Source organism: Notothenia coriiceps, unplaced genomic scaffold (genome assembly GCF_000735185.1).
Source record: "Notothenia coriiceps isolate Sejong01 unplaced genomic scaffold, NC01 NC01_scaffold00000493, whole genome shotgun sequence".
In the NCBI taxonomy this organism is placed as follows: domain Eukaryota; kingdom Metazoa; phylum Chordata; class Actinopteri; order Perciformes; family Nototheniidae; genus Notothenia; species Notothenia coriiceps.
In genome coordinates this window covers 297,298-323,448 of record NW_011333194.1, presented here as the reverse complement: position 1 = coordinate 323,448, position 26,151 = coordinate 297,298, and the positions used below count along the sequence as shown (strand labels likewise).

Here is a 26,151-nt window from a genome sequence, read left to right as displayed (position 1 = left end):
AATAATAAAAAAAGCACAAAAAAAGAAAGACCCCATAAACAAAAAACACACCCACACAACAAGAGATAAAAATACACATAACCTCAAACTCAAACAAAACATACATATAAAAAGAATAACTATCAAACATAAAAAAAACGTACCAACAAAAACTAAATACAAACGTATACCGTAACAAAACGAGTGGGTTAATAAGCAACCAATGTGACATGTCAGGGTTAAAATACTGACATTCTCACTGGATGTCTGGTGACGTTTAAAAGAGAGCATAAATAAGGCTTTTTGTTACGCTAGTCTTAAAGGGCTGTCTTCATCCCTCTCTTCAAGGACATTTAATATAGATATACATAAGATCCTTAACACAAAAGTCAGAGTATTACCTACAGCAGATGTCAATTATTTGGAGACATTCAGGAACCGGACTTGATACTTTAAGATACTGCCTTGATTATGTTATTTTCTTTTGTGTTAGTTGTTGTCAACTTTAGTGGATCGAAGTTCACACAATAACACAATAAAACTATATGTGTCGCTGTAATGTTAATTATTGTTTTTGTCCATGGAGTTTGGTGCCTGTTGTAAAGCTGTGAAATTGGTTCAAAATCTAGTTTTTTCCCAGGTTTTTTTAGTACCTAAAATACATGTAGCTGATAACAGCAGTATATTTCCAAACATCCTGCTGGTTCCTCACTGTGTGTTTTCTGAGCCTAAAGTGTTTCTAGCTTTTACTCTGGAATAAACTACCCAAATCCATGCACGTCCCGCAGAAAACGCTTACTATTTTTATTAGAGACGTAAAAACTATCTCCTTTGCCGCTGCTTTTTAATTGAGATGCTCATATTCGACACAGTATGCCTTTTAGACAATGTATTGTAAACTTGTGGTGTTTATCTTTTATTTTTTAATTATCTTTGCTTTGTAATGCCTGTTGTAAAATTAGTATAATGGTGTTTTTTAATGTTATTTTATTTCCTAAAAAGTCTTTTAAATTGTTTTGTAAAGCACGTTTGAAATTGTCGCGTACAGAAAAGATGTGCATAATAAATAAACTTGCCTATGCTTGAAGGGTTACAAGAGTGTGTTGTAGGAGTGTGTATCTGCCTGTGTGTTTACCAGGGTGTGGTGCTCCATGGTTCGTATTTTCCTGGAGCCCTTCCCCTCCTCTGCAGTCTGGTTATTTTAATAAAGCTCGACGAGAGGAAAACATTCATCAGCGGCAGACGTCATGCTTTTTTCTAGATTAATGTCATATTTCTGATGTGGTGTGTGTGTCTGCTGATAGAGATAATAAGCTGCAGCAGGAGGAGAGAGACGTTTTTAGGATCAATTACTGAAATATAGATTCCTGCTTCGGATTAGTTAACATCCCTAGCAGAAAAGAGGCCTGAGTTTTAGATGTTTTTTGTTACATATAGGAGGTAAAGAAGAGCCAAATGATAGTTACTTAAATTTTTTGGACAGATCGTATAAACTTGCAAGGTACACACATTTTTAAACGAAACAGTATTGAGCTCTAAACAAACCCTGCAGTTTTAAGAGTGATGCTCAAGTTTTTATAGAGGTTGGCATTATTTATTTAATTCGCTTGTTTAGGTTTTATTACATGTCCTGTTTCAACGCCCTGGGACTGAAAACGATAAGTTGATTTAGTCTTTTAACTTCTCCACCTTAAACAAATGCCATAAAAACACTGATTATAGCTACTTTAAAGAGTTCTTCCTGCTGATGTTCAGTGTATGACTCAAGTATGTAGTGTCTCTCTTTAAGAGTCCTCTCCTGCTGATGTTCAGGTGTATAATCAGTATGTAGTGTCTCTACTTTAAAGAGTCCTCTCCTGCTGATGTTCAGGTGTATATCAGTATGTAGTGTCTCTACTTTAAAGAGTCCTCTCCTTGCTGATGTTCAGGTGTATATCAGTATGTAGTGTCTCTACTTTAAAGAGTCCTCTCCTGCTGATGTTAAGGTGTATATCAGTATGTAGTGTCTCTACTTTAAAGAGTCCTCTCCTGCTGATGTTCAGGTGTATATCAGTATGTGGGTGTCTCTACTTTAAAGAGTCTCTCCTGCTGCATGGTTCAGGTGTATATTAGTATGTAGTGTCTCTAACTTTAAGAGTCCTCTCCTTGCTGATGTTCAAGTGTATAGTCAGTATGTAGTGTCTCTACTTTAAAGAGTTCTCTCCCTGCTGATGTTCAGGTGTATATTGCAGTATGTAGTGTTCCCCTCTACTTTAAAGAGTCCTTCCTGCTGATGTTCAGGTGTATTTCAGTATGTATGTGTCTCCACTTTAAAGAGACTCATCTCCTTGCTGATGTTCAGGTGTTATATCGATTATGTAGTATCTCTACTTTAAAGAGTCTCTCCTGCTGGATGTTCAGGTGTATATCAGTATGTAGTGTCTCTACTTTAAAGGTCTCTCCAGCTGCATGTTCAGGTGTAATATCAGTATGTAGCTGTCTCTACTTTTAAAGAGTCTCCTCCTGCTGATGTTCAGGTGTATATCTGTATGTAGTGTCTCTACTTTAAAGAGTCCTCTCCTGCTGATGTTCAGGTGTATGTATATCAGTATGTAGTGTCTCTACTTTAAAGAGTCCTCTCCTGCTGATGTAAAGGTGTATATCCAGTATGTAAGTGTCTCTAATTAAAGAGTCCTCTCCTGCTGATGTTCAGGTGTATATCAGTATGTAGATGTCTCTACTTTTAAAGAGTCCTCTGACTAAAATAGAGTAAAAAATAAAAATTTAAATGCTGAGATACCGAACAGTACACACACTGCCTGCCCTCGTTGACCATCTTGGGCGTCCCCTTGGCAGGTGAACGTCTCGATGTAATCGCGCCCGTTGAGGCAGTCCGGTGAGCGTTCCAGTCGGTTTGCAGACCGATCCGACGGAAGTGCGGCCTTGAGGGCGACGATTGCGCAGTAATTTGGCGATGTCCGTTCAGAGACTGGCTCATAGCGGCAGGAGCCGAACAGCAGGAGGTAAGGCGACGGCTTGTAAACACACGAACGTAGCTGCGTAAGAAGAACTTGGACTTGAGGACCGCTCCAGATAACACTAGAAGAACACTCGCCATACCATGCTGTAGAGGGGGGGGGGGTTGTTAGAGGGTTGTACAGAAATATTAAAATAGACAACAAGAAAGCCTGAAACATTGCCTCATTTAATCTCCACTTACTCAGTCTAAAATAAAGATTTAAAAAAGGTAAAAGAAAATCAGAATCTAACACCAATTGTATTCTAAATAGATCGATACCACTCTCCTGTTGCTATGCTAGCACCTGCAGCTAGTTAGCTTAGCATAAAGACTGATGATTATAAGAAACCAGAACGTGCTGAATAGTGAGATGTGAAGGTGAGGTTAAACAATATATAGATTTTTTAAAGTCAATGCGATGTCAACTTGCAAGTAAACAAATTATTTCTACAGAAAGAGATCTTAGCTTAGCATAGAGGCTAGCATCCAGAAATATAGGTTTGCTTAAAAAGGTTCTGCTGAACAATATTCAGCTTTTTAATAATTATCTGAATGTCAACTTGCACGATTAACACATCGTGTAATATGGCGATATCAAAATGTAGGGATTTAGGGAATGCCTCTAATCTTTTTTTGTGTACAAGCATTTTCATTTTTAGTTTTTTAGCTAAAACCAAAAGCAGCAGAAATATCACTTCTGTTATTAACAGTTCTTCAAATCGTGCAGCATTATTTAAAGTTGGATTATTTACACAGTATTTATTTTAATTTTTGAGGCAGAGGCTACCTGTTTGCCCTTATAGAGAGCCGAAGTCCCTCCCTCTCCTCCATGGGACCTTATTTCTGAAAAAGTATGTATTGAAGTCAATGGAGAGAGAAAGATTATCTTTCTATCCCGTTTGAATTGTGCCACGAATTACACATATGATGTTAGTCAATTTAAAAGATAATTTTGCAAGTCAAAAAAAAAAAAATGTGTCGTGAAACTGTGAAGTAACACTTTTCTTTGTGTGAAACCACTCAATGAACTACATCTCCCGTCTCGCACCACACACCCAGACGGCCGTCACGTTGGCACATTTCAGTTCTTTCTTTCAGAATGAGGCGGAAAGTATTAAAAGAGGTGAAAATCACTCCAAGTCTGGGCATGTTGAGAGCTGTACATACACACAAGGGGAGTTAGTCGGTTCATTAGAGCTAGCATGCGGGACCGGGACTCTGGGATTTGTAGTCTTTCTAGTTGCGTATTTTTCATAGTCTTATATTTCAACAGTTTTACGACAAACTGTGACTTTTTTGACATGGAAATGATTTTTTAAGATTGAAAAACATCATATGTGTAATTCGTGGCACAATTCAAACGGGATCGAAAGATAATCTTTCTCTCCCCATTGACTTCAATACATAATTTTTCCGAAATAAGGTCCAATGGGTCGGAAGTAGAAGGGCGGGACTTCGCCTCTATGGATTCAGAGCTGAGGGTTGCACATGTTTACATTTGAAAGACCAGGTTCTTTATTTATCCTCTTCTTTACATGCATATAGATTTGTACATTCTGGTGGGATTGAATCAGAACAATCTACAGGCCCATGTTGATTATTATTAAAGAAAATTCCAGTGTGGCTCATTGATATGTTTCAAATGTTTTAGAGCTCTACGAGTAGAAAAAGACCAGGTTCTTTATTTCACCTCTTCTCTACAAATCTCATGAAAATACTAAAAGTAACATGTGTTTGTTGTGCATAGATGTTGATATTCTGGGGGGGATTGAAGCTAAAATCTACAGGGACAACATTGATTTTTATTCAGGAAAAGGCTGTGGCTCATTGACATGTTTCTAAAAATGTATGGAGCTCTATGAGTGGTTATGCTCGTCATGGTGCCCTGAGGATGAACCCTGATGATTCCTGGTGATCTTCTGGCACTGCCATTAGTTAGATATTTGGTTTATGTCCTCAAATGTTTTGATGGGGTGCCAATACATTTGGTTCACACATTTGTGTCCCGTACAGCAATAACTAAAAGTTAGAATCAAATCAGGTCAAATATCTACACTTTGTTTAGTTTTTTTTACCAAATACCTTCAAAACTAAAAACCTTCCCATCGGCCTTAGCAGTTCTTTGAATTTAGTGCTAATTCACCCATTGGTTTTTGACTTCCCTTATTCTTTTTTAAAAGCCTTTCATTTGGGAAATGTGCTCATGTCAACTTTCTTTGTGGAGCCACATTTGGATAACAGGGTACAGCTGGAGAATAAACAGCTTGGTTTGGCTTAGCAAGGCGCATCTGATTTTGTCGATCAAAAAACAATGCCTAAAACAAAATGTGCCAACCAGAAAAAAAAAGACTGCAGATGGAAATTATCTGGCTTATATATTCTTCTACATTAAGATGGTGTACTTTTTCATAGTAAAGTAAGTAAAGCCAATTAAGAAAGCACAAACTGTTATTCTCAACAAAACAGTTTTCAAAAACCGTGACCAAGTACTTCAAAAAACACCCTAACCCAATAGGACATTTTGTAATTAGCTGAGAACATTACAAAAAGTTTGATCAATAATTTAATTTTAAATCATTTGTGTCTGGTCTCTGGGAACCATTGAAGCCATGGCTCCTGCCCAGTTGGATTTCCCCTCCTCTCACGTCATCGGTCGGTCCAGTTTTATCACAAACGCAGAACTGCCGATATATTGATTTAACTATGCAGGCAGCTTCTGTTCTGTTATTGATTGCTGACGATCGCGGCTCAGTGGGATATTGAGTTTCCAGATTAAAGTGCAAGGTCACTAGTTGGTTATGAGGTTTGCTTGTTAGCTAATGTAGTTAAGACGTTGGAGCAGGGGAGGGGATTTATGTTGTGAAATACCAAATATCCGCCTCCTTCTTTCCTCTCACCTGCTGTTGAACTTCTCAGGGTGCTTTTCCCGCATCAGATGAAAGCGATGGGCGATGGAGGCATCCTGCAAGAGATAACAGAAGAGATCATAATAAGAATCATAATACTTTATTTAGGGGGAAATTGGGTATGATAAAAGTAGCTAAATGTTATAATATAAATAATAATAAAATTTTATTTTAATTTTATTTAAAGGTCACCTATCATGGTATTTTTAGGCATTTATTATGGAGTCTCAGATATATAAAAACATATAAAAACATGTCTATGATGTGTTTTTCTCAAAATACAAACAGATCATGCATTTTAGACATCCCTCATATCCCTCTATTCCAGCACTGTTAGAGAAACGCGGATTTTAGGTCCTTAGCTCAAAAAACAAAAACAGAGGAGGCGGAGCTAATGCCTGATCAGAATTTTACCGGAGATAAAGTTAAATTCTGCTGTGATAAAACGCCATCCTGTTCTAAACCACATCAAGGATTATTTCTGAAACAGTATGGAGCTCAAATGCTTTTTCTCTTGCAGGTTTATCACAAGGTGAGTTCCTTTTTTTATTTCCTGCTTTTTAAAGACATGTGCTCTACAGTACAGGTTAGCTCTGAGTGTTAGGGAGGCTTGCCAAAGGAAACAAAGACGAGATTACGTCCAAAACACGTCAGGCATTGTTTCTGATAGCAACTCTGTGGGTCCACCATCCGAAATTACGTAATATCGGCAGCAAATCTGGATCAGCTCCGTTGTAGCCCCGCTTTTGAAAGATTTGGGTACGGAGGAAAAGAGAAAGGGTTTTATTTTCTGACGCTGCGTGAGTTCCCCGACGCACCGGGGACACATATTTATGTATAAAAGAGATCACAAAGTGCATTTTGCATGATAGGTCCCCTTTAAATCACAGACTATTGTTCACAGCAGTAAGCACAGTCACAATCATCCCCCACACACAATAATAGTAAATTATAACATGTCATCTAACAAAAGCAAAAGTCAAGAAACCCAATGCATTATAAATAAAAAGGTTGCTTACAGTAAATTAGCAAACATAGCAAATATAAACCATCATAAGCTTCTGAACATAACAGATCAAATACAGTGGTGGTAAACCCTTTAAGCTGGGGCCATTTTCTGAAAACTCTTGAAAAACACCTATGCTTTTAGACGTGTTTCCATTGCTGGCAACATTTTCTGCAGGCTGTCCTCAAAGGAATTTGCAAATGTATTTGCATGTTTACATAGCCAATAGACAGCCTTTTTTTAAAATGACTTGTGATTGGCAAAGTCTTCCGTAACCGGCTAGATTTTCTAAAATCTGAAAACAAAACCAAGATGCAGATGTCTAGATTTTTTCTCACACCACGTGAATTACAATGTAATTAAAGGGCATTATGGAATTTTTGCCCAATGACACAACGACCAATCCCGCATATTGGGTATGGAATTGAAAGTTTATATTTTTGCTCATTATTTTTTCATTTGTAAGAGGAACATTTAAAATATCTTGCTCCAAAATATACATAATCTTGCTCAAGTCAACTCAAACTTAAACCCAATTCAATTATATTCCCTAGATAAACCCAATCTGATTATATTTATGATTTACAAAGTACTCCAAAACGGTAGCATTCTCCTCCCATCAGGCTCATCATGGACAGTTAACAAAAGGATCGATAGAGCATAAGCTGATATCAGAAGAGATTTCCTAAGCGATATTTTATCCATACACGCAGATTTATTTTTCATTTTCAAAATTGGAGTCTTTAACACAGATCCAAAAATCCCAAAAAGTATTTACCAGCCCCCCCTCTGGAGCCCCTGAACAGCTTGATGCAACATTTTGCACATATGCAGTACTCCCCATGACCTGTAAACAGACTTTGATGTTTTATTCCCATCCATTACCATATGAGGGGAACAAACGTGGCCTTATTCAACCCACTGTAAAGCTTTGGACTACATTTCACACGCTTTTAGTAACCCTTTAATTTCTGTACGCTTTAATGACACATTATTATCCCAACTTTTGACAAGACTCATTTCTTTTTTCAAAAATCTTTTAATAGTCGTTTTATTTAGATTAAACAACATTATGGTAGGTTTAAAGAAATCAAAACTCGAAGCTTGACGTCCATCATGTCCATTCAGTAAAGAGTGACCCCTGGATATATCCTGTTACGCACGGGGTCCAAACCACTGGGAGTACGCGCATTCATCTGTACGTTTTGTGATACTCCTTCATAAATGTGAATAATTGAGTTGGTATACATACAATTACAACGTAATTACATTTATGTTTCCGAAGATCTTACAGTATTCATAAACAAACGACAAATAAAATGTTGGCCTAAGTTTATTCTGTACAAAGAAGCCAAGCCAAAATAACCATGAGTTGGTTGGAGTAGGAAAACACATTTTAAGCAATTTTCTTTTTATAGTAAAGCAGAAGGTATATTACTCCAATGTATTAGGCAAAATCTTAGACACGTAAAATAAAAATATAGCAAGGATACTCAAATAGACTACAATAGATTACACAACACTACATATGCGAAACTAAATGGTTAAATTGAACGATGCCTAATTACATTTTTGTAGCGCACTTCTCAGCATACACACTCACGCCCAGTCACACACACTTACATTGGAGTGCTTTATTTTACACTCCCAGATAGAAATACGTTGGATAAACTTTTTTTTAACCATGTGTGTGACCAGTTACATTTCAATCCATAGTTCCACAGTAAATCCTTGCGAGTGAGTTACAAGGCATTTTAAAGTAATAACAGTAAAAATCCATTTTCATATTAAGCAATGTACCATGAGAAATATGTATAAAATAGCTTGATAATAATAGTTAGAATAATAATACTGCTTTTCAGCTTTTCCCAGATTTAATCTCTGTCCACCACGAGTCGTAATGTCACTTCGTTCCTCGAGATCAAAATAGTTATCAGCAGAGTAAGAAAAAACTTCCCATACAAATCCAACTGTATAAACATTATACTAAGTTCTTGCTAGGTAAAGTTCCAAAAAAGCCAAAGTGGAAAATGAAATGCACTTTTCTTTTTGTCTGCCTTTGAAAATGATTATTATATAAAATGACTTTGCAGTTAGACTTCCTATTATGAGAGAGCAAAGGCAGGATGTTGGCGGTTGTACACCTTTGGAAAAGACAGAACAAACATTTTCAATCCTATTTTACCTACACACCCTAAATACAGCTTTACATTTCCACGTTTTATGTACGTCACGCTACTCCTCTCCTCTCCCGCCAGGCTATACCCGAGTGGTGGAGTGGGTGCTAGGCAGGCCTGCAGAGCTGTACCCAGCTGGGAAGGTGCTGTACGGACTCATGTTGGAGAGGCCCATCAGGGAGTTGGGGATCATGGTGATGTTGTTGGGGGTCATCAGTGGGATGTCGTCAGGGGAGCGGCGCTGGCTCAGAGAGTAGTCCATGCTTGGCGAGACGTGGAGAGGATTGTGAAGGGCCTCACACTGGTTCCTCTGCTGGGACAGGCTCTCGTCTATAGTGGTGGTGTGGCTCACGTTGTTGCCTTTGCTGTCGCACTGGGGACTGTGCTGCTGGGACAAGTCCTGCCGACTGCGCTTGTCCTTGCGGTAGTACAGGGCGGCGAAGGCAAGGACGTTGAGGAAGAGCAGCGACGCCCCGACAGCAATGGTGACGCTGAGCTCTGTGGAGTAATCTCTCGGGTTCGGCATTATTAGAGGGCCCATCTCTCTCCCCCCTTCACCGTTGTTGGAAGTGGATGCAGGAGTCCGGCCTGTGCTGCCGGCCCTCTTACCGTTGGACTGGGTGGGATCCAGTGGCGTCACCTTGGTGGTGGTGGAGGAATAGTGGAACATGTCGTGGAGGTTGTAGAGATGGGGCACCAGGTGTTTCCAGAAGGCCACCTTGGTAGCGCGGTAGTGATCACGGATACGAGGCTTCAGGCCGATGTGCAGGTACAGCTGGTCGTATGGGTCGTACTTGGACCAGGCCACCTCCTCGAAGCGGTTGGCCTTGGTGTGGATGAACTTAGTGTCCTGTGGCACTGGTTTGTTGGGATCCCTGCAAACACATGAGACAAAAACACTTGCTTTATTAGACAAAACAATTGGAGAGCTGCCATCAAAATAAGGCTGCAAAAACAAGAACCAGCAGCAGTGAAATTGACGTACTATACTACTGAAAATAAGTTCCAGAGCGTCAGCACTGGCGTTCAAGAAAATAATAAACCATCTGAAAGCATTATGATTACATAATATTCATGTCCTTTATGTCCCTATATTTTAAACTCGTATTATTATTTTTCGGACAAACTATTTGTGGATGGTAAAAACATTTTTTTCTTCTTTCGTATCCTTTTAAAACTGCTCCTCACGTCCCATAAAATATTCTCTTAACAACAGTGAAGAGCCAAACTAATGAATGAGTCCCAGAAATCAATTGGTACTAACAGATGAGAACAAATCAGGGATGCTTAGAGAAATTAGAGGAAATATGTTCCTATATCACTTCCTGCATTAGGAACATTGATGTAGAATTGAATGATTCAGAACAGGCTGTAACAAATAGCTCTTAGAAATGAAAAAAACTAACATCTGACATCATTTTGTTTTCTACAGTTCTTTCTTTTGAACATGACGTTGATTATTATGTGATTTTGCTTATATTTGCCAGAACATGATGTATATCTTGAATGGAAAATAGGCTCATTCAAGTTGTGATAAGATAACCACATCATTTCCAAATGCAAACTGAAGGGTCAAGAAAGAATACAATCTGTCAAACACAATGTAATATCACCATCTTTCCTCCAGAGCTCAGCACTCCCTCATACGCACTACAACAGTCGCCTACTGTGACCCGGGCTCTGCTAGGGTCGTCACCTCGGAGTCTCTTTGCAGCTTTGCATTCAATATGCAGGAAGACTCCAGCAGGGCAGCAGCAGCTGAGTCCTCCACTACACTACAACTCACTTAGTGGTCTCTCATCACAGCAAATCTGTGCCTCTGTATGACAAACTGTTAAACAAGCTGTAGTGCTTTACTCTGTTTCAACAGCATTTTTCTTTAGTGCTGAGTCTCTGTTAGTGTTATATCCGGTCGATACCAGGCCATAGCTTCTCTTGGAGAATAAACGCTCTTTTGTGAAAAGCTAGAAAACTTTATTTAGCAGAGAAAGTCTCCTTAAAATGCTTTAAATGTCACTGCTTCTAATAATAATCCAAAGCAAACTGTTACTTGAAGGATTCCCACTCAAATATATATAAGCAGACATAGACATAAGATGGCGGAGGTTTATGGAGAACATCTTAACCGTCTCCTCAAATTTGATCGACTTAACCTTTTTGTAAAACCCTGAGTGACTACTGTAAACATTTATGACAATTAGGCTGTAAAGTTTTAGATATATAACCTTAAGGAAGTCCGTATGAATTGTTATGTGTGAAAATATATATTGCGTATACTGTACGAAAGCCTGCATTAGCTCAGCAGGGCATTTAAAGGAGACAGCTTTTCATTAGACGGAGTGTGCTTATTTTATGTGACTGTACAGTAAAGCCTCACCACAGTTGTGTGGGTGGTGTACTTAATTGAATATCTAGTGTGAACAAATGTTATGTGAGTAAAAGAGTACTGTTCTCTACTGTATATGTATGTAAACTGAATAAATCTGGCAATGGTATGGCAGACCTAACAAACGAGGAAATCAATTTAAATGTATAATAACTGAAGCACAATGTACCATGAGAGAGTTCTTGTGAACTAACACAGGGGAGAATAAGATAGAGGCTGGATGACAAGACAGTGGGAATTCAGGCTTAATCAGGAGGAACTACTGAATCCTATGTTTCTTTAATCAGTGTGATAAAACAAGAGTGGATGCAGCAGTAGTTAGAGGTTGATCATGTCGACGGAAATAGAGTGAGGTCAGTGATGTTAATCCACAGGCCATGGGAGGGTTGTAAAATAGGAAACTGAATGCAACTATATGTAAATCATTTTAGCCAGCCCGGCTAAAATAAGTGGATGGCCTACTGCCTGTCAGCCTTCCATCTGTGCACAAACTTATCTCGTGCCCTCATTGTTCATGTGCGCGTTCGTGTGTGTTGGAGGAGGGGCTCTGTAAGGAAGTCTGAAGGAAGAAGCAGATTTATTACGGTTGTGTATTTTCAAATTCTAGCACACTCAAGCTGGTTTCTCCATTCTTACCTACCCTACCTTCAAAGTGTACATATTAAGCACATGTTAATGGCACTACTATATGTCAATGAGCCATATTAAAGGTTACATATAAAGCTAATTAAAAAAAACAGTCTTCTCTNTTTTGCAAACTTCAAACGTGTAGCAATATGTTTTCTGGACAGCAGTGGCTTCCTCCGACCAACTTATGCAGAAATCCAGGTAATTCCAAAGGGTTCACATACTTTTTCTTGCAACTGTAGCTGCACCCTAAAAATAGTTAGGTATGGTAGGTAAGAATGGAGAAACCAGCTCGAGTGCGCTAGAATTTGAAAGTACACAACCGGAAAAAATCTGCTTCTTCCTTCAGACTTCCTTACAGAGCCCCTCCTCCAACACACACGAACGCGCACATGACCAATGAGGGCACGAGATAAGTTTGTGCACAGATGGAAGGCTGACAGGCAGGTAGGCCATCCAGTTATTTTAGCCGGGCCGGCTCAGATGATTGGTCGTGCTTTTTGCAACGCTACGGCTCCAGAGATTAATTTTTTTATGTATTTATTGTCAAAGCATTTTAATATATTCATTGCTCTGAGACTGCCAAGGCACACNTGTGACATGTTTACATGCTTTAATGTTCGAAAAGGTCTTTATTTTCGTCATACTGCCTGTGCTGCAGCACCTCTTTTCACCCTCTGTCTGCTCTGGTTTCAGACAGAGGGTGAAAAGAGGTGCTGCAGCACAGGCAGTATGACGAAAATAAAGACCTTTTCGAACATTAAAGCATGTAAACATGTCACAGTAGAGGCACAAAATACAAGTATGACCCTGAAAATAAGCATAATAGGACCCCTTAAAAAACACCCGGGTTGTCTTATTTGAAATAGTTTTGGTTGATAGGCTCTCCAGATGCCTAAATGTATGCAAAATCTCTGAAAAAGTTACTTTTTTTCATGTTTTCTTTAAACATTAACATGTACTTTGGATTATCCCTTGATTTGCTGTTACTCACCCACTCTTGGCGAAGTTGGTCCAGTAAGTCATAACCACTGCGCTGAGCATGATGTCGTTCCTGGAGAAGTTACAGGGGAACAGGTCGGTGGGGCCCACCATGGGGATGCCAAACACATAAGGCACCTCATCTCCATGTGCTGAGTCTGACCACACTGGCTTCATGAGACTCTGGCAGTGGTGGTAGAAGGCGTAAAAGTAGGTAGGCGAGCCGTAGCGGGCATGCAGGTCAGCGGTCACCACTGAGGGCTCCACCCATTGGTGGTCGGTGAAGAGAGCCACCAGAGTCTTCCTCCTGGTCTCCGGGTTGTCCTTGTCAGCCCAGTCAGTGTACATGAATTTAATAGTCTCCCTCAGTGTGTCTTTTCCTTCTGGGTAGCCGTACAAACTGTCCACAAAGTCTGACACTGCAAAGTCAAAGTCGCTGCCAGACACGCCGTCCTCCAGATCCATCACGTTCTCCACAAAGCGCAGTCCCTCTCCCTGATTAACACCAAGCATTATATCGTAGTTTAGGAACTCGCCCTGCTCCATCAGGATCTCTGGGTCGTCCGGGATGACGTCTCCGTCAATGACAGGACCGAAAGCGACACGGTATCGAGCCGGTTGAATGTCTTGCTCCACCAGCTCCCTCGCACTCTTCTTCTGCAGGCAGGAGACCATGTCCACGGTGTCCAGCACGTTGCAGCCAACCCTCTCGGCCAGCATGCGAGTGTACTTGACCGGTTGGTAGTTGACAGCCCAGCTGGACAGTGCTGAACCGCTTTGGATAATTGCTCTGTGGAACAAACCTTGGGAGACAAAAATTCAGAACAAAAAGACACAGAAGACAACAGAAGCCAGGGGAATGGTGGTTAGTATTAGTATTCCTTTTTCATTGCAAACCTTAAGAGCTTACTGAACCGCCCCAAGCAAATACATGACTCACTTTAAACTAATTGCTATTCCCAATTAAATCCAAGGTTTGTTGACACACAACATTTAGGTAGATACAAGCAAATAAGCCCACATGTCATGTACTTGGAATACTTGCCAGGCAGATAAAGCATTAGTGTGAAAGAGAGAAAAGGCCAGATTGAGCTTTGCTGATGAAAAGCTGCTCAGTAAAGCAGCTGGTGGGAGAAATGAGCTGCTAATAGGATGTTGTCCCATTCCATTGTCATTACAATTTTAGAAAAAGACAGAAATACCGTATTTTCTCTGTTTATCCTTTTTTTCGTTTAGGTGGTGTCATTCCTAAGTGCGGATGACTGTGGACACTAGTCAAATTAATGATCAATTTTGCAGGATTGTTTCAATGAGGTGTCTAGTTCTCCCTCTGCCAGTGTATACACTCATTCTGTAATTGTAGAATAGTGATACTGTGTGTGTAACAAGCTGTATAGCTTACATACAGGCTTCTGATTCCAACTGTGCGGTGGACGGTCTGTGCAGGGAGCTGAATATGCAGTAACCCTGATCCTCTAATGTTGATACAGTAAACACGATGCTCTGTTGAATTGTTTTTATGCAGCGCGCCACCTCTGTCTCTAGGGATTTTGTATCTACCACCTAAAAATGACAAGTGATATGTATCAAGTCAAAAAATACTCTGCTGAGGTTAAAGCACAGCAGTCGCTGAAAAGAGTGCATGGGCAGTGTCACTTTCTCCTTACTTTACTGTCATTTATTTGAATTTTTTTTAGGGCAGCAGCTAGCTAGTCTACTTCAAAGACAGCTGGAGGTGTTTGTGCATTCACTGCATCCGAGCTAGGGCATCAAATACAAACCGTACAAAGGACAGTTGCCGCAGCCTCCCTGGCATTGACGAAAAGATGCAATTTGTGCCCTTCTTGTGATTCTGTCCAGCATACAATGGGAGGGTCGGGGAAATAATACGGCAAAGATAAGAGTTTCCATTCTCTGTGGGCCATCCCTTTTGAAATGTGCACCCCTATTTTTTTGCAAGGAGCTTTGGATCACTGTTCACTAAATAGCATAATATTAACTTCAAAGAAAAGTATGTTCCAACAAAAAATGTTTTACCGGGGATAATCAGATATCCGTTTCCTTTGGGTATTCAGCATTCATGTTTACACTACTGTCGACATTAACGTAAACTTTTTATTTTACCCATTTTGATTTGTATTATTTCCAGTTTTATTGTTTTCATATATTGTAATACCATACAGACAGGTTTACTTAATTTCATTTATATTTTTCTTAAAACTTTTACAGTATGTTTTTTCTTGAATAAAGCATCTGCATTAGTATCCTTGTATGCCCCCTCAATCAACAAAGTATTCATGATACTGATTCTGATACTCTAAATAGAGGTATTTAAATTGAATTCATATTGGTTTATATTGTCGTTTCAAAGAATAATTCAGTTAATAAAAATAAACATGCTGTTGAACATGCTGTACTACATCGTGACATTTTCACTGCAAATATATGTTAGAAAGTAGAAATATCTTTTAAAAAACCATTTAAATAATGTGGCTTTGTCTTTGGCTAACAGCGTCTGCTCAATGCAAATAAATGCTAATGCCAAAGAAATGAGTGCTATTTTTATATTTCAAAGACAATACATGGGTAAAAAAGGGTAAACAAATCTGAAATAGGGACATATTAGTCAGTCCAAATGGAGAAATTGATGGACACAGATGAACGTGAAGTCATGGTGAAACTTTATAATGCCAGTAGGCTTCTTTAAGAGTTTCACATTTTAGGAGGCAAAGCTTTTAGGCTGATTAGATTGAGTAGTGGGGAACAAAAGCAATCACTTACTTAATTAACAAATACCCCCTATACCCTACTCCCACATCATAACACTTCATCTCCCTGACAGACCATTTAGAGCCCCACTTGAAATAAAGAACAAAAGTCCAAAATAATTAAAATGTATTGTTCAAAAAGTAACTTTGGAATTTTCAGGATGAGCAATTAATATAGTTGAATTTTGACACTGCTGCTAAATGATTTCATTAATTGCTACTTAAACTTTAGTGTGAAAATGGAGTAATTATGAAATAACTGAAGTCGTAAATAACTGAGATGGGGATACTTACCCTCTGAGTGGTGGGACAAAGTTAGCAGACTGACGCAGGAGGCACCGATTCCAGATCCAAAAACTGTGATGCGACCCGGGTCTCCTCCAAAGTAACCGATGTTCTTACTGATCCAGCGGAGAGCTTGAATCTGGTCCAGGAGTCCGTAGTTTCCTTTTGCTGCCTGGTCACCAGTACTGAGGAAGCCTGAAGCACACAGAGAGACTTCAGAGGAAGTGCTGAAGAAGAGATCTACAGTCTGTGCCACAGCTTTGATCTAAAGTTGTAGCCCAGCAGGGCATCTGAGTGAGCTGACACCGTTTCCCCTCAGGTGCAAATATGCCTTTGCTCTCTCCAACAGTGTCTTGACTGCTTTAGTCAACTTCTCGTGATACTGACTCCAACAGTGGCACCCCTCAGGAAGTAATAAGGGCTCAGCTAGTTGAATCTGAATTCCTTCATCGCATGTGACTTAACATAAAATTCAATGTGCATAGATAAATAAATCATTAACTTTACTCTAGATGTATTCCCCCCCAAAAACGCACACTGGTCCGTTGTGTTCTTACAATTGATCCAATTACCCATTCCCTTTGTCTAGTCTGATCTCGACAATGTACTGTTTTGAATGTTTACCACAAGGGAAACTCTTAACCTTGCAAATGTTTTTTTGAATACTACATCCCTCAAATACTGTATTTAAATCATTTTGTTTTCTTTTACGAATGGAGAAGGCTTATTATTTTTATAACAGATTAGATAAATCCATCTGAGGGAAGATAAAAGCATTTTCAAAGTAGGTCTAAAACAGCTTTTTATGTAACAAGGACATACCACGATACTTATTTGCATCGCTTTTCCTCTGAGGACAACATGTTTATGCAAATCAAGCCACACTACCAATATCTCAGTTGCCTATACAGTATTTAACCTATACTCCTGTGCATTTTTCTCTCATCTCTTCTATTATTTATGCGTAATTGCAGAAAAACAAGTGGAAATAAATGACCATAATGTTTATTCTCCTACATTTAAGAGGCTAAATACCCCATTTAGAACACCATTAACTGTTAGCAAACAGACCCGTTTTCATCACCTAATATTCCGATTCTGTAGTTGAGCGTGACCACAACAACGTTCCCATAACTGGCCAGCACGCTGCCGTCCATCATGTTCCCGGTGCCCTCCATATAGGAGCCTCCATGGATGTAGACCATCACAGGTCGAGCTTCAGAGTCCCTTATATCTGCAAGGTCAACACACACACATACTGTATGCTGAGCAAAAAACAATTAAATGGATAATGAATGTAGCACTGATACGTTATATCAATTGTTCAGTGTGAAGCATGAGTAAAGACAGATTAGAAAAGGTGCTTGGAAGCAGTGATAGGCTTGTGGTTTGGAAAGTGTAATGATATTTAGAAAATGCATGGTAAATACTCTCTAAAGTACTTCCTCATTGACCATTTTTAAAAGTACAGGTAAAAAGAAAGAAGCATATATTTCTTTGATTCGCGGTTTGATGTCAGTTGAGAAAAATATGCTGTAATGATGACTTTTTATAGTTTAAGATATAATAAGCATGCACAAGCAGAAAAAGCATGTGTGTAGACTTGGACTGAAAAAGTCCACACTACACCAAGCTCTTGTTAAATGCTAAAATAGGAATGGTTACTTCTTTCAATAAAAAAGGAAAATCTATGGTGCATTTTTGGATTTTTTACAACGACCAATGGCTGTCTTTAAAAAGACTATAAGACATAGAAAATGCAAATCTGTGAATCAATGTGCATGGCAGCAGAGATGTAGCTCTTACTAAAAGGATCGTAAAAGAGCTCAAATGTGCAGCAACAGCGATCTCATGTAGAACCAGATCAAAATGGTCTCATCTCACTCAAGTACAAGGAACCCCACTTGTTTCTGAGGAAAGAAGAAGCTAAGAGTGTTAGATCTCTTTTCACTTAACTAAAATAAAATAATCCATGCATCAAGAGTTTGAACTCTTAAAAAAATACCTTCGGATATATGAGCCTCAGCATGTGAGAAAGCCGCCCCCTTTTTCTTGTGATGGCTCCCTGCGATTCACATAAGGAAAAAGAAGTACAAAAATTCAAAATAGCATGGTTGACTGTGCCTTTTGCTTAAGAAAATCCGGTCCAATTAAACTGACTGAACAAGGAGCAAAAAAGATCCATAAATTAAAGGCAAAAAGAAGATTAGCCCATTTGCATGTTGCACTTTTACCTGTGATTGCTTTCTGACAAAATGCAGATGAAATTATGTAAAATCTTTACAGATATATGACAAAATGACATTATAAGCTAGAGTAGAGATGCAAAATAAGTGTTTGTTATTCTGTTTTCATAAATTAAACAGATTCTTGTCCTTGTTAGATATTTGTAGGAAATGGCACAGGGTGTATACACACACACACACACACACACACACACACACACACACACACACACACACACACACACACACACACACACACACACACACACACACACACACACACACACTGCTACCTATGAATGCTTTATTATCTGTCTTTATATTGATCCAGCTGCCTCGGCTTTGACTGGAGTAATACATCTTTCTTGGTTCATTATTATCGCTCTAAACAATTATATTTTAGAACTAACTGTCATGTTGTTTTTTCAGGTTAACCGCTGAGAGCTGAACACGGTCTAACTTTGAATGACAAATGTTTCATGTTATAATAAATGCTTGATTGAGAAAAAACATGTTGACCTGAATTAGAGAAATTAATTAAATTAAGTTAGTCAACTACAGGTTAACGACTGAGACACAAAATGTCCCCTTGTTCATTTCACAGTTCTTATACAAACAAAGGAGGGATTCAACTAGAGATAAACATGAATTGACTCCCACTAATTGGCCCAACAGAAACAATGCCTGAGAAAAGATGAGATTCATTAAAAAATATGCAGCAATCTCCTTTTTTTGTTCTAGCTTTACCAGATCTTAGTGAATCTTCAGGATGAACTTTGATGCTCAGTGGTGATGGCAAAGCAGGCTCATCGTTCATCAAATACTGAAATGTTTTCCTCAGTTTAGTTGGACAAATAGAGATATTGCGATATGATATTTAGCTGGGTGTTTAATGCTTGTAAGAAACAAGCACAAACCCGGGTACATTTATGTCCAGTTGCGCCTCAGTGGCATAAGAGTATCTTCAGTTGCCACAACTCCAAATGTATGAATAATCTCCCGCTTATCAATGGGAACATGATTGTTATTTCAAATGGATTGCAACAAGTAAAACAAAGCATTGCTTTGGATGGTAAATCAGCCCTTGGTGGCAGCATTGACATGAGCAGTGGCCGCACACATGCTTTATGATGATAACAGAGCAACATCGATAATAATGATCAGAAGATATGAAAAGCCATTGCTGCCTTTTACCAAACCAACTCACCATCCTCCGTCGGAGCGTAGATGTTTAGATACAAACAGTCCTCGCTCTGATCCTGAATGTAGGTGGCTACTGTGTCGAGGTTATAGGTGAACCATATGGGCATCATGATCTCGGGCACGGTGTTGTGGATGTTCTGAGGGCACACAGGCATGAAGTGGGTAGCATTCTTGACTCCGGACCAAGAGGAGGGTTGGTCGGGGGGCATGAAACGCTTCTCACCGATTGGTGGAGCAGCGTAGGGGACCCCCAGATACTGATCAACGGGCCGGAGCACCTCGCTGGGCACGGGGACCCGAAGACCTCGGAGTTTCCCAAACTGAGTAGTCACTGTCGGGTAGAATTTCTGACTTGTGGACTTGGTGAAGGACCAGCAGGAACATAGTATCCACCAAAGAAGAGCACAATGGGTGACGGTTACAGTCCCTTGATGGTGCAGCAGGTGTGCAGGCAACAGATGGTCTCTGAATGTAGCCAGCCACATGGTCTGGGCAGGACAGTGCCCTTGCACAGCACAAATGCTCACTGTAGTGTGCGCTCAGTCCCTTTGCGCTGAGCCTATCAAACAGACATCACTCGCTATGCCTTTGGCAGTGACGGTTATCAAATCCAAACGCACCTCAGCCAGGTATGGAGCGCCACCACCTCCACTTTTCATTGCAGTGCACACAAATCTGAAAACAGGAGGAAAAAAAACATCAAACTATGAGAAAATATTCAATTTCTACATAATTGACTATGTTTTGATAAATGTATTATCATAATCCTGTATCTTGGAGCTATAAATACACAGTTTTTATATAGCTTTATATCAGTATGCCTCATCCGATGTAACGCTTCAATAATGACCTTTTGGGGGCAAATTGCTGTCTTAAAAGAGAAAATGTATGCTTAGACATGTTCAAATCACTGAATACTGATCTGTGCATCAGTGGGGGAGGAGATGAATCTGAAAAATCCATCTGCTGGGATGTTGGAGTGATGCTGCGAAAAACATCTCCTCTTAAAAGGTGTTAAGCAGCGCTTTTCTTCTTCTAAAATCAACAAAATGAACAGCAAGGAAAGACAAATCTTACAAATGCATTGAAGACAGATTAAAATGACATTTCTGGGAAATAAATATCTGATTACATGTTCGTCTTTGGTATTTTAACAACACCACATATCTCACATCATAGATAGGGAATGTTTGAATGTGTTTTTTTGTCTTACATCTAAGCAGCACTGGCAGTGACTGACTTGAAGAAGCATAATGGAGAAGTGTCCCAGAACAAACATGTCTGATGGGACTGCAGTAGCACCAACGCCCTCCTCATAAAGCAGAGTAATTGCAGGTTAATTGAAAGACTTGAGGGAGGCTTTTAGGCAGCAAAAAACATTTGAGTTCAATAACAGGGGAAAACGAGCCTTTGACTTATTTTTGTGGATTTGATTTGTGGGAGTCTTCACCTGCTGAAATCGATTTGTTCCCTATTTTTCCACTTCTTTCAACGGGTAAGTCTTTATTTTACAGCTATGGAAGCCCTAAATGCTTTCTTGTTGATTCAACTGATTTCTCTTACTTCTCACTGAAAAAATCAGATCTGTTAATTATTCTAGGGAATATTGCACTGCTTGATGCTAAGATACCATTATGAATGCTTCAGTAAGCAAGGGAATACATTCACCCCTAATCACATGTGTATACTGTATTCAAATAAGGTATCAAATGTAAGCTCACCCGTGGAGAACTCCGGAGAGCAAATTGTGTTGCAAGTCTTCCAATTAGCTACTTTGTTATCCAAAGTGCATCCCGTCTTAGTCCTTATTGTGTAGGGTAGCAGGAAGCATATTATGCTTGGCATTGGTTTCTCACTGGCTCGTCAATGAGCAAAGCAAAAACAAGCTTGTTAAACTAATCAAATCTATTGACGAGTACTGGAGCTTTGTGAAAGACTCTAACTAAACTGCTCTCTGTCAATCTGACGGACCTATCTATTAGGACAGTGGGACAATTTTCTTTCTCCTTAGAGGAACTAATTAAGCATATGTGGTGCATTGGCTTTTCTCTGCAACATTTTGTTTACACAAGCATGGACGTCCACGCAGTCTAAAGGGTGCACGTTCTCTCTTTCATGTAATGTAACACATTACATGATACAAACACCATAGTATGCCACATTTTTAAAGAACAAGACACATCAAATGAATATCACGTCCGATGGAGAATTATTGTACCAGTCTGCCCTAGGCCAGATTTGTCTGTATTAATTAACACTTATGAAAAATCCCTATAGCCAAAAAAAGGACAAAACTTGTTCAATCTACTATCTGTTATGTGACAATGATGTACGGTTCCCAGGACATTAAAAAAATTGAAAAGATAAAGAGCCTGATTTTCTTCCTAGATCAGGGCACATCTCATGGTTCGGAAGTGAAATTGATAATAAATCACTCAATGTTCACAAAACCTGCTGGAAATCACTGTCAGTGATCTTAAATAGCAGATATGGTCTGAACAGTTGGCATCAACAATCACACTTGGTCGTCTGTAGCCCACAAAGCATCCCCACTGCCTGTGCTGATGTAGATCAAAGGGATACTATGAATGAATTCTTAAAATGAACAGCATTTCCTTTTTAAATTACCCATGCATTCATGATATTAGTATCAGTGGATGTGCTTTCTTTGTGCTATTTGACATCAAATTTCTAATATAAATCACTAGAACAAAGCTGTGAATGACATGTGTACTTTCATTTTGTTTAACTGATTGTACTGCAGACTTACTAAAGCATCTGGATGCTGCCTGCGCTGCAGAGTATTCTTTTACCAACTTGTGATCTGCGATGTGGCAGATGTGGATAAAAGCTTTATAGCTTACACCAAATGGGCCATGTAATAAACACGAGCCATCACTCAGTCGAGTTTGATGCACTGCAAGTTTTGGGGCAATTTAGACTGGCATCACGCCCATCAACAGAAAAAGAAAGAAACATGGGTGAAATACAGTCTGTCTTTCCAATTAAATGCTTGCAATAACTCAGTAAATGAGCGATAAGTTCAAACAAATCAAGATGTTTTACAACCATAACATATAATTCTACTTGACTATTTTGAACCAGCCAGATGTTTATGCATCACAGATGTTGTTTGCTATAAAATACATTACAAACATTTTCTGCAAAATACTTAAACATGACTGACTTGATCCCATTTACAAACCTATTAGTATGATTACTATAATCATGTTTCTCTCCCACTATTACTATACACCTACATAATCGACAGGCACACAAATCAACACCAATTCAGCACTTGTAAAAATCTCTCGGACAACATCTTATCGATCAGAATCTGCTAGCCTGGGGGCCCTCGACATGAAAGCATTTGAGAAGAAGCCTAGTCAGACAGCAGGACTGGACTCCCAATGCCCTTGTAATTCGACTGGTGTGGATCAAACCCATTTTAGTGGATTCCCCAGATCCCTTTAATTTAGCAATGCAATAACAAGGAGCAGGGATTGACGCATTGACTTTACCTTCTAGATGCATGCAGGTAGCACTCAACATAATGATCAGAGCTTAATAAATGAATGCACGGATCCAGACCCACAAAGCAAGCCACAGCCCAGATAGCATCGACAAACTGCTGTATGTGTATGCGTGTGTTTGTGTGCGTGTGTGTGTGCAACCTCACGTTGTGACTGGAAAGCTTATTAAATCTAGGTCTAGGACGATTTAATATTGGATCAAATGAAAAACATAGCAAGACAAAACATTCTATCGCGAACAGCTCTTAACGTTACAATTATCTAAGATGCAAATGATCAATCTGGACAAGGACTCATCCCACGGAGGAAGAAAAAAAAAAACAGGCATAATCATTAGGTTAACTCACCTGCTTTTACACAAGCTGATACGCGCTCCATCTCCAGATTTCCACCATACCATGCCCGTCAGTGTCGCTAAAATACAATGGGGCTGGTTGTGTGTGAGATATGTCCCCCGGTTTTGCTATCAAACGCACGGATCTGTACTCTTATCTCCTGCTTTGCACAGACTGTGTGCTTTGCGCATATACGACAGCCAAGGTCAGGAGCGCCAACGGTTTTAATGGAGCGCCCACCATAGAGATCTCTGTACGGCGCCCACTGCCAGCGCGTTACTAGGCAACCACCGGGATACGCCAGTGCATTGAATTCACCCTCCAACAACCAACAAAATCCCAATTTAGAAACCATTAAGTAACTACCGTAACCTCGGACAGCACTCACGTACTCACGCGCTTTGTGCTCCTGCAAATCTCATCTACCTTTGACCAGATAAACAAGTGAGGCTATTGAAGCAGAGTGCAGGCCTGCATGGAGAGGAGGAGGATGTGCATTTGGAATACATTAGGCTATTTCATTGGCATAATCCTTTTAAGGAAATTAAGATAGGACAAGAAAAATATCCCTCCAATGTGTTTTCCCACATGGCTTGGTAATATTTTTTTAATTAGATTCCTAATCAACTCATCTGCTTGTAGCAAAGTCCTAAACGATATGAATGTGCTATTGAAACGTCTGTTCTCCAATCACTAAGGGAATTGTATCTGAAAAAAGAGAAAGGAAGCAGTGCTGGAGAGCCTTGCAGTGACAGCTCTGGAACACCAGGTCCACTATGTTTAACAAGCAGGTTGGATGGAGACAATACACAGAAAGACCGTCCCTTATTAGGACACAATAATGAATTGCTCTAAGGCAACACAAATAGAAAAACGACTTAAAGTGACAGAAAATCAGCCAATTGAAGGAAAGGGAACACTAGAAAATAATTATTACAATAAATTATAAATGCAATACAATATTCAAATAAGAAATGCAGCACAGAAGGCTTCAAAATAAGGTAAATTGACATAAAACCAATATAAAAACATGGATAGAAGGCCAAATGAATGGAAAATGGTGTCGAAAATAAGACACTTTTTATAATGATAGTACAAATAAAAAGGATTAAATAAGATGAAAAATAATAAATACAATACTTAACATAAGATGGAAGATAAAACCTAATTATTCATAAAGAAGTTTTACACATTCAAATCAGTATCTTCATCAATAAACACTGCAGCACCATCAAAAGACCTCCATTCTCTTCTTCCCTTTCATACAGTACATACATCAGTTTCTGATGTTGCTCCTCTCTTTTTGGAACACTTGTCCTAGAAACTTAAGATCTTTGGAATGGTTGTGTTGTAGCTGTTGCTTCGCTCTTCCTGCTTGCCTAAATGTATTTCTTTATAGAGCTTATTCTTCAGATGTATTCTTAAGATTATCTTGAAATCACAAAAATGAATTCTGAAATCCGCCCAAACCACAAACTAGAAATCTACTAACATGTTATGAGGTATGAGGCGAGGTCCAGACAGTTGCTGACAGAGCAAACATTTTTTCTCACATACGCTTTATTGTATAATGCCCAGAGGCAATAGCTGTGATGATGTGATTTATGCATGTGCAGAGCCAGGGATCGTCTCACACTCCTGGAAGAGATGCTGCCTGATATCTTTTGTAAGCTTGGTTACAAAGCAAAAAGATATTATGGAAACATGATGGAGTTTTTATTGAAAGGGTTTCTGAATTTTGATTCTTAGGTGTGACGCTGGATGAAAACCTGACATGGAAATCACACATAGCACATGTTAAAACGAAAGTGTGTAGGAATATTTCTGTTCTAAACAAGGCAAAGTATTTGCTAGATTACAAGGCATTGAGGATGTTGTACTGTTCACTTATTTTGCCATTTTTCATTTATTGTATAGAAGTGTGGGGCAACACGTATATGAGCAACATAAAGCCATTGTCAACATTACAGAAAAGGGCAGTACGAATAACTCATAAAGCTGACTCAAGAGAACACACCAACAGACTGTTTTTTAAGTCAGGACTCTTGAAACTCAAAGACATAGCTGAGCTGCAGACATTATCAGTAATGCACAGGGCAAAAAGCAGAATGTTACCAGCATATTTACAACAGTTGTTTGTTTTTGGATCAGACAAGGAAGACCACAGAAGGAAATTAAATTTTAAACACCCATATGCAAGGACTACTCTTAAACAAATGTGTATTTCGGTGGTTGGTGTACAATTGTGGAATTCTCAACAAGAGGATCTAAAGAATTGTATTTGTATTTATCAATTAAAGAAGTTGTATAAATTAAGAAAGATGGGACAATATGAAGCAGAATGTGAATAAGTCTATTTACTCAGGTCCTTCATGTTTTTGATGTCTTTGATGTGATGTCTCTTCTGTATTTGCGGGTCCCATTGCCATTGTTATTGTTGTTATTGTTATTATTATCATCATGCGTTGCTTTCCACCTTCTTCTCCAGTAGGATTCAGATGAGGGTGTTGCACTTTCCTTTTCTTTTCCTTATACATGTGATGTTTTGGTGTTGTTTTGTTTCTTTCCGTTAACCGTCAAGTGGGAAATAAGTATTTGTGTGTTTCTCTTAGTATCCTAAGATACTACTACTACCGTTATTATGAAGGGCAGACCATCTATTTGTATTTATTTTGTTTTTTTTAGAAAGGGGCAGGGCACATAAGATTTTATTCTTCTCCCTGCTCCTTTTCGCTCAATGGT

The 26,151-nt window shown here is 39.2% G+C and overlaps 1 protein-coding gene across 3 annotated transcripts; it reads right to left on the bottom strand.

Annotated features, from left to right (window-relative positions):
* Positions 1-7,859: 7,859 nt before the first annotated feature.
* Positions 7,860-23,879, bottom strand: nlgn3b (neuroligin 3b). Of its 3 annotated transcripts, none has more exons than XM_010781705.1 (7): positions 23,422-23,879; positions 19,546-20,216; positions 18,119-18,178; positions 17,198-17,347; positions 16,123-16,308; positions 13,074-13,863; positions 7,860-9,941 (listed from the first exon to the last, which is right to left on the bottom strand). In XM_010781705.1, the coding sequence occupies exons 2-7, from the start codon at positions 20,024-20,026 to the stop codon at positions 9,149-9,151; spliced, it is 2,460 nt and encodes an 819-aa protein (XP_010780007.1). In that variant the 5' UTR covers positions 20,027-20,216; positions 23,422-23,879; the 3' UTR covers positions 7,860-9,148. The 3 variants fall into 3 exon arrangements, with proteins under 3 accessions (XP_010780007.1, XP_010780015.1, XP_010780025.1); XM_010781713.1 differs by lacking the exon at positions 23,422-23,879 and adding an exon at positions 23,063-23,144; XM_010781723.1 differs by lacking the exon at positions 18,119-18,178 and having other exon boundaries at positions 7,863-9,941.
* Positions 23,880-26,151: the final 2,272 nt, after the last annotated feature.

Excerpts from the sequence above, each read along its gene's own strand:
- nlgn3b (XM_010781705.1), bottom strand. The coding sequence starts at position 20,026 with ATGTGGCTGGCTACATTCAGAGACCATCTGTTGCCTGCACACCTGCTG. Across the intron at positions 18,179-19,545 it reads CTACGCTCCGACGGAGGATG|GGAGCCATCACAAGAAAAAG; the intron begins GTGAGTTGGTTT and ends TGTGAATCGCAG. Across the intron at positions 9,942-13,073 it reads ACCAACTTCGCCAAGAGTGG|GGATCCCAACAAACCAGTGC; the intron begins GTGAGTAACAGC and ends ATGTGTTTGCAG.